The sequence below is a fragment of the Scaptodrosophila lebanonensis genome, unplaced genomic scaffold, assembly GCF_003285725.1.
Source record: "Scaptodrosophila lebanonensis strain 11010-0011.00,11010-0021.00 unplaced genomic scaffold, SlebRS2 tig00000085-arrow-pilon, whole genome shotgun sequence".
Taxonomy (NCBI): domain Eukaryota; kingdom Metazoa; phylum Arthropoda; class Insecta; order Diptera; family Drosophilidae; genus Scaptodrosophila; species Scaptodrosophila lebanonensis.
In genome coordinates, this window is record NW_022060564.1 from 866144 (window position 1) to 879890 (window position 13747).

Here is a 13747-nt window from a genome sequence, read left to right on the forward strand (position 1 = left end):
AAGAGCTTAGTAAGAAGTATTAGACACCAAATGAGGCATTGCTTTATCCATTTATCCATCAATTTTACATTTCTGCAGATAAAAAGACATAATTTGCACACCAAGAAGCTTATGCAATGCAATGCAGCTTGGCCCATCGTTTGCATTGGTCTCATTATTTCAATAAGAACTAATCTTTCATATAAATTAACTACAAATAGTACAAATAATAAAACAAAAAACTATTTAAAAATTTAAATTAAATATGTTTCTTTAAAAAATAATTGTTCGATAATTAAAAGAGACATGCAAATAGTCATAATAATTATATTATTATTTATAATACCGAGTTAACTATTTGTAATAATAATTATAGCAATAACAAAAGTCCTATTTAATTTATAATATTAATATTTATACACAAATGAAGGCCGAACAGACTTTCCAGAAAAAGGCTGACAATTCAAAAAATATTAAAACTATATTAAATCGAATAAATCTTTGCCTATTGACTACAGATTTCTGTGGAGAGCTTAACATTTTGTTGTTTATTGCAAACTTGTCCGTTTTAGTTGTAGAAGATGTACCCTTATCTTAAAGTAATTAAGATAGTAAATAATTTATCATAATCATATTTACTTTAAATGTAAATTATGTATAAATTACATAATTTGCTCGCCAATAGGTGTCCTTCTTAAATCGTGCAAAATTTACTTGAACCCAAAAAATAAAGAAGGCAAATTTTTGTTTGTGGCCAAATGTCAAACCACGTGGCTTGCAATTGGCTCTCCCCTCGAAAATGAACCGCACACACAAATTAGGCGAATGTCCAACTTGGCGTTCGGTTATTGTGCGTCCAAGCGACACTAAATCGTTTGTATTCGATGGCCGTTTTGTACCAACATTCCAACACATCCATACATACCTATACATACATATATACATGAATTCATTTATTTTGTTGTTTATTTTTTGTTGCTCGCTTGCCCTTTGGCTGAATTTTACAACTGACCGCACACACAAAAAATGTGCGATGAAATTTTTGGCAGCGGAGCAGGAGCAAGAACAGCAATCCAGTGAGCACAAAAGCGTCGACATAGTTAGGAAAAAACAACAGCAATGCCAACAACAACAGCGACAACAGCGAACAGAGCATGCACACCCACGGCGGCTTGAGAGTGGCGCAAGAGCACTTAATACTAATTAGCTTTGCGCCTACGCCGAAATGTGCGCGCCGTGACCTACGACCTACGACCTGTGACAGCGACTGTGACTGAGACTGCGACTGAAAGCGAGTCGGCATATTTCCGGGCTGGTCCCCGAGCCTTGAGGTTCTGAGCACGGCGGGTCTGAGCAACGTTTGGCAATCTGTGCCGCGCTTAAGTGGCCGCAACACGCAGCTTGATGGTAGAGAGTGGGGGTGTAGTGGGTTAACAGCTTGCGGCGTTATTTTTATGAGCTAATTAAGTTGTTAGACTTGATGAAAAAGTCATTTCGAGTGGGTCGCCCAGAGTTGCATATCTAATTTGCATTAATTGCGCGCGCACCTCGTTAATTATAAAAGCAAAAATAACAAAACACCGAAATCCACATAACGATTTGTCTCATTTTGTTGGCGTTACTCAAAAGGATTAAAGCACATAACCTTGGCCAATTAATAATATCGCCTGCAAAACTAATTGGCAAGCAATTTCCATTTATTGGCCATTCCCACAAAACTCAACACTGAGTGCAAAAAACTTTTGCGCAACACTTGCTTTCCATAAGAAAAAATAAAAGAATGTACAACACATTTTTAGCGCCATGTTTGAAGATTCTGACGCCGCCCTTGGTAAGAATTTTGCTGCCAAGTGCAAATTTGTAGTTTATAATTTGTTTAGTGGACGCGTCCAAGCAAAGAGACCAGTGCCAAGTTTGCTTTTGGCACGGTTGGCAGCTCTGCAATTGAAATGAAAACGTGCAACTTTTTAATGGCCAGAACTTGAGGCACTTGAGGAGTTGGACTAGTTAGCCGGCCAAAAGTTTTCGAATTAAGGCATGACAGTTTTTATGGTTCTTGTAATTTTAGTTTCGAACGCATTTATTTTGACTTCAAGGTCGATATTGGAAGGTGTCGTTGAAGCTTTTGATTTAGTAATAACTGCTACAGAGCTGTTTGGCGAAAATAAAAAGCTACATTCGAGTGCTCTTCATTATCTTTTTCACTTTTTGTAACTAGTTTTTTATTTCGTTTGCGTTTCATTTCCATTTGAAAAACGCTCTATTGGAATTTATTTTCCATCTATATCGTTATTCACAAATCTATTAAAAATTGCTTCAGTTACAGTCATCTGATCAATTTGTTTGCTTATTTAAAATAGCCATTTTACGATAAATCTATACTATGTATCATAAGAAATATATATGCCTTTTTCATAATTTCACATCCATTTCAATACTCTTTAATTTATATCGCTTTATCACCTTTTGTCTGCCATTTCGTTCTATAAAAACCATTCAATCGCGTCGGATTGATTTAAGCTTCTAGCCATTGCCGTTTCATTGCCTCTTTACTGTCATTACTTAGCCCATAATCCCAATTATGCACTCACTTTACAAAACATTTAAAATCAATTTCATTAAGTTAACAAAAGACTTTAAATCCAATACGCCAATAAAGTTGCCACCAAGTTCTAGGCCATTTATCTAATGCCACCAATCGCCATTTAAAAAAGAAAGTGGCCAGACCGGATAGGAAATATTTTAAGTGCTCCCTTGAGTACACTCAGCGCTTAACAACTGTTGGACACATTTTGATATATGGCCAAGACGCGCAGCACGTCGAGCCTGTCAAACTGTTGGCTGGTCACTCGGCAGCGATGGCAACAAATGCCAATTTATTTCCTGCCAACAAATTTTGAGGCATTGAAGTCGAGCCGCCCGAGAAGCATATCGAATAGCGATTAATCATTTTTAGCATGACATAATTATTTTGCCGCCAACAACTTGCCGTTGACTGACAATGAGCCGGCACCCTAATAAAGTTGTTGACAGACCAGTGCCAGCAGAAGAAAAAATGAAGGATGATTTTGTATAATGATTATGTAATGAATACGAGTATGTGCTTGCTAAAACTTTGCAGAAAGTTTCAAGTCCCCCCACCTCTCCAATGCCACATAAAGTGTTGCCAGTGCTACCTTATTGAGCTGCTTAGCCTACTTTGTCGCTGTCATGATAAATTATGTTAATAATGCTGAGGGAAAAACTTTGCTAAAAGTTGGCAACTTGACGCTGGACCAGCACGCTTCTGCTGCTCCTCATCTCATTCCTCGTCAAGAATCAAGGCACGCAATGTGCCAAGTTCTAACCTCGCTTGTCATGCGACCACATTTCGACCATAATGTTGTGTGAGCATCGTATTGAGTGGTCGGTCTCTTTCCCCCTAAGTAGTTGTGGTAGTTGGCAACACTTTGTGCTGCCGGCCTCGACCGGCGACGTTGCCAACGCACACTTTATTAATTCACTTAGCAAAGTGTAATCCTATCACGTCAATAAGATTATGGTTTTGAGAATCTTTAATATTTTTCTTGTTGCCAGCCAAACAACAAACAGGCAATGGTTGCTGGCTTCGGCACTTGTTTGGCCGCATTTGTTGTTCCTCTTGTTGTTGTTGTTGTCGTTGCTTATGGAAATCACAGCCCCTAACTTGGCTTTGGCTTTGGCTGTGGCAGTTGGCGTCATGCATAACAATGACTTGTGCGGCAAAGCTCAGGCTTGCTCCACCTGCCCCCGCTGCGAATTTGCCCATTCGCAGTCATTCAGTTTCAAGTTGTTGCCATTTTAATATGTCGAAGCTTTTGATTTTTTCTCACAAATTTAGCCAGGCTTTCCTTGTCAATGACAGGGTACGGGGTTATTTGCTTTTATTATTAAAAGAAAATGCATGTGTATAAAGGGGCGGAAAAGCTGTCCGTTATATTGTGTAATATGAAAATGTTAACGGGTTAATTTTCTTCAAAAATAATCAGTTTAAAAAAATATTTAGATCTTCAATTTAGATAAATGCAATAAGTAGCAAGATACTGAAAACTCTTCGAATTGGTTAAATTTTAATATATTTTTGTAAAGAGTTTTGCAAAAAGGGCTCTTGTTAATGCTGTTCGATGTAAAGTAATGATCATACACTGAGAAACTTTATGCTAATATAATAAATAAATATTTGACTATAGAATTACAAGAATTTGTATATCTTCCAACTAACAATCTTGTTTGAATGTGTTGTCAATACATTTATGGAACGCTTCCCACTAAAAGAATTTCTAATCGAGCTGATTGTTCGGAAAAAAGAACTTTATAACGAAGTGGAATACCTCGTTGGCCCTAGTATTACTCTTTGCCATCTATATAGCGATTATTGAATATAATGCTAGAATTAATAATGCGCAGCATTGGCTTAGCACCAACAGGTATACGATTAAATGGATATTCAGATTCTTAACTGAAAGGGTCTTTTCCAAGTAGCTATGCAAAACCAATCAGGTTGCCTTTCTGAGCACAAAACGGCACATATCAAGACAAAAATAGAAGATTTAACGCCCAGACGGTCAGATGGAAACATGTCCATAGCAATAAACATTCATTACAATTGGACAAATGCCACAAAACAGAGCCGGACAAGTGCACAAATAGGAAGCGACTGGCTTTTTTGTATTTCTGCTATGGCCACAGCTGCCACTTGCAATCAGAACATCCAAGAATTCAAAGCCAAGTACATGAAAGAAGAGTCTCTAAGTATGACGAACATTAAATACACTTTCGTATAGACAACTATACTGAATGATTCTTTATTTTCACTTCATTTACATAATAGCTATCAAGTATTTTAATTATTTCTTTCTATATCTATATAATTTTCCACTCTTTCATGATATTTTAAACCATTGATAATAATTAAACGAATTGCAGTTTTTGTGAAAACAGCGCATTTGAACTATTTCCATACCGTTAAAGATTCCCAAAAAACAATATTATTGCAAACTTACAAGTGTACTAAGCCTCAAACTTATTTCCAGCAAGCAAAGCAAACAGCCTCACAATATCACAAAACTCTTCTAATTGAAGGGCATGGCGAGCATGAAGCAGCTTAACAGCCGTTTATATCGAACAAGCAGCTGCCCTGGGACATGTAACACAAAACGCTGCCTGCTCTTGCCTGAGCCACCCTGGAATTGAACAATAAAATAAATGATATGTGCTCAAGTAACGCACCGCCCGTTTTTAAATTCAATAAAATTTTATGAAAATGCGCACGTCATTGGGCGGCGGCGCGGCGCAACGTTGCCGATTAAGTTGTAACATGTGCGCACACGAAGGAGCAAAGGGGGAAAAAAAAGGGTCAAGGCGCTTGGCATATTGGCTTTTATGACAACGGTCAAGGGGCGTAAAAAGCGGTTCCCTATAGAAAGCAGCAGCGGCGACAGCAGCAGCATAAGAAGAAAAACTATATAATCAGCATTAAAAAGTCTTCCCAGCAGCATGCAACAGCTGCTGCAACAATGGGCAGCTATTCAAAGAAAAACCGTGACACATTTTTCACAAGCACGAACATATACATACATACTAACACATACACAACAATCGAAACGTGCTGAAGAAAAATCTGCTCATTTAATTTTCACAAAAATAAATGCGCACTATAAATTTTTCATAATTGGCAACGCGTCGTGGCACACACCCAGTGGCAGTTGACATTGCACAAATATTGTTTTTCCTTTCCTTCTTTATTTGCACATATTTCGCTTTATTTGGAATTTTAATTAAAAATATTTTTATTTATCGAATTGATTTGGTTTGTTTCATTTCATACACGAGCATCGCGCATTGTGCTGTACTCGCGATTCTGACAAATGTGCGGCCATAATTTACGTTTGTCAGGGCATGTGTGACATTTATTACAACATTTTTAAGGTGCTGTCTGGCCTAATAAATTAGTAGCATTTAAAGTCGAAATTGTGGCTGCCAAGTCAGAGTCAGAGTTCCATATTGAATAAATCAAGCAATCGCAATGTTATGCGAATTTTTGCTTTGCAAGAATGCAGCCAAGGAGAGCAGAATAAACGAAAATATCGGATTTATAGTAATGAGTTGATGGATACATAAATGTAAAACGAATTCCCATTCGCTCAATAAATATTAATGTGTTTATTTATTATGTGGCAAACAAAATATATTGCACAAGCGAGCTACTACTTTCCCTTATAAGATATTCAATAGAACACAATATTTTGATGCTGTCCCACTGAACACAAATAAGCCTTAAAGTGTCTGGAATAAACTAGACTACACTAGGCTCTTTGGCAGCTTATTTTAGTAGTTCGTTTATAATTCAACTTTGGGTTCCAGAGGTAATATAGTATAAATTTAAAGGATTTACTACTTTTGGCTAAAGAGATCAAGAGAAGACTTTATTAAAATCATCCGAGTGTTTTTTGATGACGGAGCAATATTATTATTATTATAAATCGTGAATGTTGAATTCTTCTGAAATTAGCTGAATTCCCAAACGCCAATCCTATTAAAGCTCTTTTTTGTTGTTTTTGCGGTTGTATACAATCCCTGTTTGCTATGTTTGTTGGCTTTCTACACGAGGTATTCGCTGTTTCGGCATTTTCAATATCAATATGAATAAAAGACTAATCACCACATGTACTTTAATCTTTAAAAATCGATCTTGAATAGAGAACTGTAATATCACCTCTATATGTTATTTTCATATAACCTACACCGGAAATAGGACTGTAAGTAGAACGAAAAGTCTTGTTATTATAGTATATATAACAAAACGAATCAATATAGACAATCTGGGTCACCAGATTTCGTACGTAGCACGTTTTTAACAAATCATATATAGTCACATTATTTTAATAATCTGCGATAGGGGCGATCGGTGCAAATATTTGTAGGATAACTTATTGTTTATGAAGAGTCTGCAACTAAACTTATTATTTGTGCCCTATTCTTAAATTTAATTATAATTGATGCACTATATAATACCATAGGAACGATCAGTGCTGTGTTGTTTAGTTACCGATTGAAAAATGCTCGAAAGCAAAATCTGCAAGCTGTGAGGCTTATATGTTAAAGTCACTCACGGGGCGCTTCACTGCGCTGACTCTCTTACTTAACACTTACGGCTTCTGTAAATTTACTTAAGTTATTTGCCTTTTTTGTTGTTGTGTGTACATGGTTGTGTCAGGCTGCTTGTCAGACCCAAAGGCCCCGAACAGCAAAGGGCAAGTGTGTGTTGTTTTGTTGCCAAAACAGTGGATTTTGGTTTTGCTTCTCTCTGTCACGGTAATTCCTATTTTATAAGCAACAACAGAAACAACAGCAAGCATTACAACAATGCCAGCAGCTGGGAATAACCGTGTGCGATATGTAGATGCAGAGTGTCGACTGCGAGCGTGTCAAAGTTGGTATTAGAACTGACATGCCTGCAGGGACAAAGGCCAGGCGCAAGCGTTGAAGTATGTAAGAGCCAAGTGTGTGTGTGTGTGTGTGTATGCACATAACTATATACGTATATGTCTCAACTTGATAGAGTTTTATGCACAGTTAGTCTCTTGCCACACACCGAGCGCTGGTTAATAGCCGATGGGCCTTAAGCACGTGGCATACATACAAAATTGAAGTGACATGGCGTCCATTTGTCTTTGGAGTAAGTTCCGTCTTTTTTATATATGTAATTTATGAAAATTGAAATCCGATTTTGTCAAAAAATGTACTCCAATGAAGAGCTTAAAGTTGACTTCAACTTACATTTGGGAATCACCACAGAGCTCTCCGAAAATGCCAATAAAAAATAAGCCCGTGTGCATATAAATAAACAACTTATACTTGGCCAAGTGCCACAATTCGGCTTACCTGTCGTATGCGCAATATTTGTCAACGTGCTTCCTCTTTCGCCGTACCACACGTGTGCACAGTGGAAGCAACTTAGTTGAGTGCTCCATTTTAGCATCATCATTGCTCATTGTTGTCTGAATGTTCCCCCCTTCGGCTTTTTTATTTTTTAGTTATTCACTTTTATTTGCTCTACGATTTATTTATTCAAAAGCACAACAATTTTCGCAATTCTTTATTTGCTTTTTAGCTAAACTTCAAGTCTAGTCTTTTGTACCGTCTCCAATTTCAATGGCCTGTCGCTCTTTACATTCAAGCGCTGTCTGTATTTTTGGTCTTTCACTTTTGGCTTGTTTAGCTTTTCATGGGCGCTCACAAAGGCTCACAATCTGAAGTATGTATGAGGTGGGAGGAAAGGAGGCAGTTTTTACTGCAAGTCATGAATGCTATTTGGCAGGAATATTTGACGTCATTATAAGTACAGATGTGTATAAGTATGTCTATATGTGTGTACATATATATATATATATATATTTAAGTATGTGCAGCTTACTCTTCCAGCACTTATTTATATATTTATATAGTAAATATATAGTATAATCATGGCCAAAACAGGCAGATGCTTTAAGATGGTGGCATCGCAACCCAATTGAGACATATAGGACCTAAAGAGCTCTTTTTTTGCATTGAATCTTATTCCGGCTGGAACACTCCTATACCATCTTCTTTCGTTTTTTTCGACCATTCGCACCTATTCTTAAGTCTTTCAGGAGTGAAAACTGTTCGAAAAAATGGTATTAATCCATTTTTTCCGATACTTAAATGCGTTTCAAAGGTGTTTCAGTCATTTAATTATTATTATTATTTTTTTGCACCTTTTGATTCTTATACAACAGCTGCTTACCAAACTGTGCCCATAATGTGCAGAAATAATTTGAAATTGAGGCCCATTAGCAATTTTAAGCCATTAAAAACACATTCACACACAACACATTGACACACTTCATAGCCGACAGCAGCAAAGAATGCCTAAAGGCGAGCTAAATGAAGCTCACGTGCTTCACCTAAATTGCCTGCCAGCGTAAATTACGCGCATAAAATGAACATTAGATTCATATTTTAATGTGTCTGCAAGCTTCACCACGTATGTATGTGATTGTGAGTGTTGCGGAACTCAAACATATACACATCGTAAATAAAAACAAGTGAGCCTTGACGGCAAGCAGCAGAAGCAGCAGCAGCAGGAAAACAAAAAGGTTATGCCAAATAACCTGAAGCTATTGCGAACACAAACAAACAAACGCACACACATACACAGAGGCATGTGTCTGCAGTCGACGCTCTTATTTCCCTTACAAATGAGCTTATTATGCGCTCAAGTCACAAAGTCATTGCGACTTAAAAGGATTTGCATGTGATTAGCCGTACAAAATGTAAACAAAAATTGTTGTTATGTCGAAAGACAAAAACGCGACCGACGCAATGACAGTCTGTAAGCAGTTGAGCAGCAGAGCAGGCAAAATTGCAGCATATACATACATATATATACTGTATGAAAACCGTAACAACAATGAACACATCATAAGCATAATTTGTGTTGCCTACTTTTTGGGGCGCCCTTGAAGTACGCACGTGGGTGCTGTATTTCTAGTGTTCGAGTGTGTATGTGATTGTCTGCTGACATTACACGCATAATTTAGCTAACCATATGTAGGCAGACACCATAGCTAATAGGTACACTTACAGCAGCAGCTCGTTGTCCTTGACACCAGCCGGCGCATCTGCATGTTAATTTCTGCATTTCAAATCGATAAGCCTGGCAAGCAGCATTCACGACAATAAAATTAACTGACAGGCAACTTGAAGTGTCGCGCTTCAATTGCCTTGAATAATGGCGCACAGACGCAGCATTTTTTTCTCTCTCTTTCATTTGCTTGCATAATAGGCAACTAAGCTGAAATGAGTTTGCACAAAAGCATAGACGAAGACAACGACAGCAGTCGAAAGTGGAGCAAATAAAAAACGCTTTACATTACCTTTTAGCCAAGTCTTTGGCGCCCGTGTCTGTCAAGCTGTGTAATTGAAGCTGACTTGAAAGTGTTGTCGGCACACTGCAAAGAAGATGGGGTATTGATTATTTCAGTAGACACCTGCATAAGGTTTTAAAAAAAGAGCTCAAAGCGCTGTACGTCTTAGGAAAATGCATAGAAAACTTCAAGATTTACAGAGCTGTTTAAAATAATTCGAATAATCGGTTGCATTTGATAATAATATCAGCAATTTAGATATTTTCCAAAAACAGACAGATGGACATTATGATGTATCTTGCAGACACTCCCTGTATATAGCGTAATAAATTATTTCTGATTATGTTTTATTGTAGAAATTAATTTGTTCAACAAATATTCATAGCATTTCGAATTTATGTTCAAGAAAATCAGGAAAATCATATATTGAATATTATTTTTTAAGCGATATGAAATAATAATGCTTTAATCACACCTTTCACATCTTTATTCCTGAAGGGTGTGTTTCTTACTCGGCACATCTGAGTAAGCTGTGGAAAGGCCTTTAAGGTTTTAGTGACCATTTTGTCAGAACAAACAGAACATACATAAAATACTATACAAACAATATACACTAATATACACAGTTAAAATCTCATTACCCTGACCAAAATGGCATTCGATTCTAGCGACTACAAACTATTGGAGTTCTCTACGCACAAGGAGTATGTCGCTTCATTCGCCCGGACCGAAGATCATCGCTACTTACAAAATAGTAAGCTCGTGAAACAAATTGTGCAACTGGGATTTCGCACCAAGGCTGGTAAAGTCTTAAGTCACGATGAATTTGACGATCGCAAAAAGCTCTTGAAAGAACGGCTTGCGCCAAAAGTAATCGAAACAAAACTCTATTGTAAATATTTCACCGGCAAAGATCCGGTACTACGGGAGCTAGCAGTTCGCGAAGCACCTAATGTAGTGCAGCTTATATCAGTGAGTACCATTAACTAAACAAATATTGATTATATTAAATGTATTGGTCCTTTGCTAGACTATCATTTTTCTGCAGGTACGTCAGCGCAACGGCTTTTACATAAGCGGTTATATAGACTACGAAAATAGTTTGCGTCAAGCCAGCATGCACATGCCCGGCGCAACAAATTGGCGAGGAATATTTGAGCAGCGCATTCTCCTGAGACCCAAGCCCACTGATCTAAGCTTTTATGACTGGCACAAGAACTATGTGTCGTACAGTGATAACGATAACTACAGGGTAGCTCACAGACCAAAGCAAGGTATTTTGTTTTTTCACAAAGGTGATCACAAGATGATACCAGCTAGTTCGAAGTTGTGTGAGTTTTCTCACAATGTCGAAAGAAAAATGATTTATTCTGATATTTATGGTTATGTTGTATTTTACGATCATTTGGTGCGGAAGAAGAAATAAACTCATAAGCAATATCGATTGAAATTTGTGCATATTTTTCATATCCAATACACATAATACATGTAACAGAACAAACAACTTTCCAATATTGTTTCCCAAACTTTTCATAACCTATTTGTTCATAAAAAGGAAATGTGGGAGCCCAGCTGCATTTCAAGAATATAAGGATTACTCTGGCTAATTAAAAACTAGGCTTTGCGTTTGTATTATAAAGCCATTCTTGCTTAATGAAAGCATTTTGTGACCGTAGGAACTACCACAGAGCGACTTATTTAGATTAAAATGTTGCTCAACATTAGCATTTATTCGAATTCAAGGGTGCTGCATAAAATATATGCATTTGAGGACGACTTATTTATTATTAAAACCTTATTTATTATTAAAACCTTTTATCGCGGGCGTTTCGACGAATTTAATTAATGTTTAATATCAGTATTTATAGTAAGAGAAATCTAAAAAAAAAAACACTTCAAATAATATAATCGAACCACGTATAGGAGCAATTTACTGCACTAATTTGTCATAAAAGTTTCCATAAAGTCCAACATCGCACCATCTACGAGTATATTCTAATAATCTTTGGACAACTTCCTCTCAAAATTATGTAATATATAAGAAATCAAATGCAGCCTTAGCTTCGAGCAGAAAACAACCAGTTAGTCCGGTATTTTTGTGTATTTCATAAGCTTTTTTCTGCAATATATGTTAACATTTGAAAACAGGTCAAGCGCGTACTATCAGCAGACGTGCGAAGAGCCCACACTCGTGCAAAAGTGTCTCGCAACTGTTCCAGGTGTTGCGATAAAGCAGCGCAGACGGACTGAGCAGCTGATTTTGCGAGAATTCACACTTCTGGAGATTGCACTCGAAACGAACGTCTGTGTGGACGCCGTGCACCAAAGTGTATTTCAAAACCAATGTCGAAGTGCACTCGTCCGGGGTATCCAGTCTAAGCTGATAATGGAGTGAGGTCGTTAGCTTCGCCATATCATGGGGCGATAGGTCACCCTCTTCTGGCACTTCCCACATGAACATCACGGACCAGCTGAGATTGAAGACACGGTAGTCGGCCACGTTCACATACTCATTACGTGGAAACTTGAGCTTGTAGAAGGGCTTTATGTGCAGCATGCGTATGGAGATGCGTGGCTGCTGCATCAGCAACATAACCTCTTGCAGCATGCTATGTTGTGACTCGAATGAGCGATGCCGCTCCCGCAGTCCTTCCAGCAGTTCCATTCCCGTTTTGGTGCGCCACTCGCACTCAGACTCATGAGTCTTGAGCTTGCTATAAGCGTTTCTCCAGGGGCAACCAATTAATTTATATCTACAGTATGCCAGGCGCTGTTCGCACTCGTAGAGAGCGTGCTCCCGGATGAGAGCACGCGTCATATGAGCACCACAGTAGAAACACTGGGCCGGCATCTCGGAAATGGTGCCCTCTGCCACCAGATTGCGTGCGGGATTGTGGCGATATATGCGAACATGGCACCTGGGACAGGTGCCCAGCTCGGAGCCCTGTGCCTTGTCCATTACGCGTATTTGGTAGCAACCGGCGCAGAAGAGATGACCATGCTGACACTGATAGATTGGTGAGTGGGGTATTATCTCGCAGACCACACAACGCAGCACCTGTTGTAGACGACGTTCCAGGCTGGGCCCATTGCTAATATTGATGTCGCTATCCGACGTTTTGCTTACAGTCATGCAACAATGGGTGGGCACATTGTATAATTCGCTGTCAATATCGGGCATTGGCAATCGGCAGTCCAGTCTACTTTCCTCGCTTTCCTGTGATGGACCTTCCGATTGCTCGGGTTCGGGTGTTTGCTCGCCCGAGTCCGACATAACGCTTTGTGTGGTTGATACTGCGACTTTTAACCAAACCAGAAGCGTTTCATACAAAATGTCGGGGGGATTTCTTGCATAAAAATATATCAGCTTGATGTCGGGTTACTCCATTTGGAGTTTCCCAACAGTCTATTTATTGTTTGTGTGTTGTTCTGACTTTCACAGAACAGTAAACTCCAGATCACTACAATTAACCAAAACTTTGCAAGAACTTCAATAAAACCAAGAAAAACTTAATGTATTTCCAACTATCTGTATACCTTAAAAGAATTATATTAATGATTATAGAAATATATTGATTCCGCAATCTTGTCGATAGCTAATATTTAAAAAAGATTAATAAAAGTTAATGCAAAGTTTAAAAAAAATTGCCCTGATTGTTGGTCAAATCGATAATGCCAGCGGAATGTCCTTTGAAAAATATTTTTCAGGGTGTTGTTAGATAGAGAAACAACAACTCATCATAGCTACAATTTATTTTCTCCTTTGGCTGCATACACATTTTAGTTTTCTTTGTCCTTAAACTTAAACCTACATTTTTAGACCCTCACAACTCTCACTGCTAAATGGTAAGGCCCAAGCA

General features: G+C 38.1%; 3 protein-coding genes across 5 annotated transcripts in view; 1 reads left to right on the plus strand and 2 right to left on the minus strand.

The window, feature by feature from the left end:
* The window catches only part of LOC115626525 (Down syndrome cell adhesion molecule-like protein 1 homolog), a 149938-nt gene that overhangs the window by 78307 nt on the left and 57884 nt on the right, over positions 1–13747 (minus strand). For all 3 annotated transcript variants that reach the window (XM_030521904.1, XM_030521905.1, XM_030521906.1), the window contains exon 2: positions 9897–9971. The gene's annotated coding sequence lies outside the window, so the exon portion shown is untranslated. The remainder of the gene's footprint in view (positions 1–9896; positions 9972–13747) is intronic.
* LOC115626543 (cilia- and flagella-associated protein 299-like) lies at positions 10472–11313 on the plus strand. Its single transcript, XM_030521921.1, has 2 exons — positions 10472–10859; positions 10918–11313. Exons 1-2 carry the CDS (start codon positions 10539–10541, stop codon positions 11311–11313), a joined length of 717 nt encoding a protein of 238 aa, XP_030377781.1. The 5' UTR covers positions 10472–10538.
* Positions 12037–13277, minus strand: LOC115626544 (cysteine and histidine-rich protein 1-like). The gene is made up of 2 exons (XM_030521922.1): positions 13015–13277; positions 12037–12945 (listed from the first exon to the last, which is right to left on the minus strand). The coding sequence occupies exons 1-2, from the start codon at positions 13159–13161 to the stop codon at positions 12037–12039; spliced, it is 1056 nt and encodes a 351-aa protein (XP_030377782.1). The 5' UTR covers positions 13162–13277.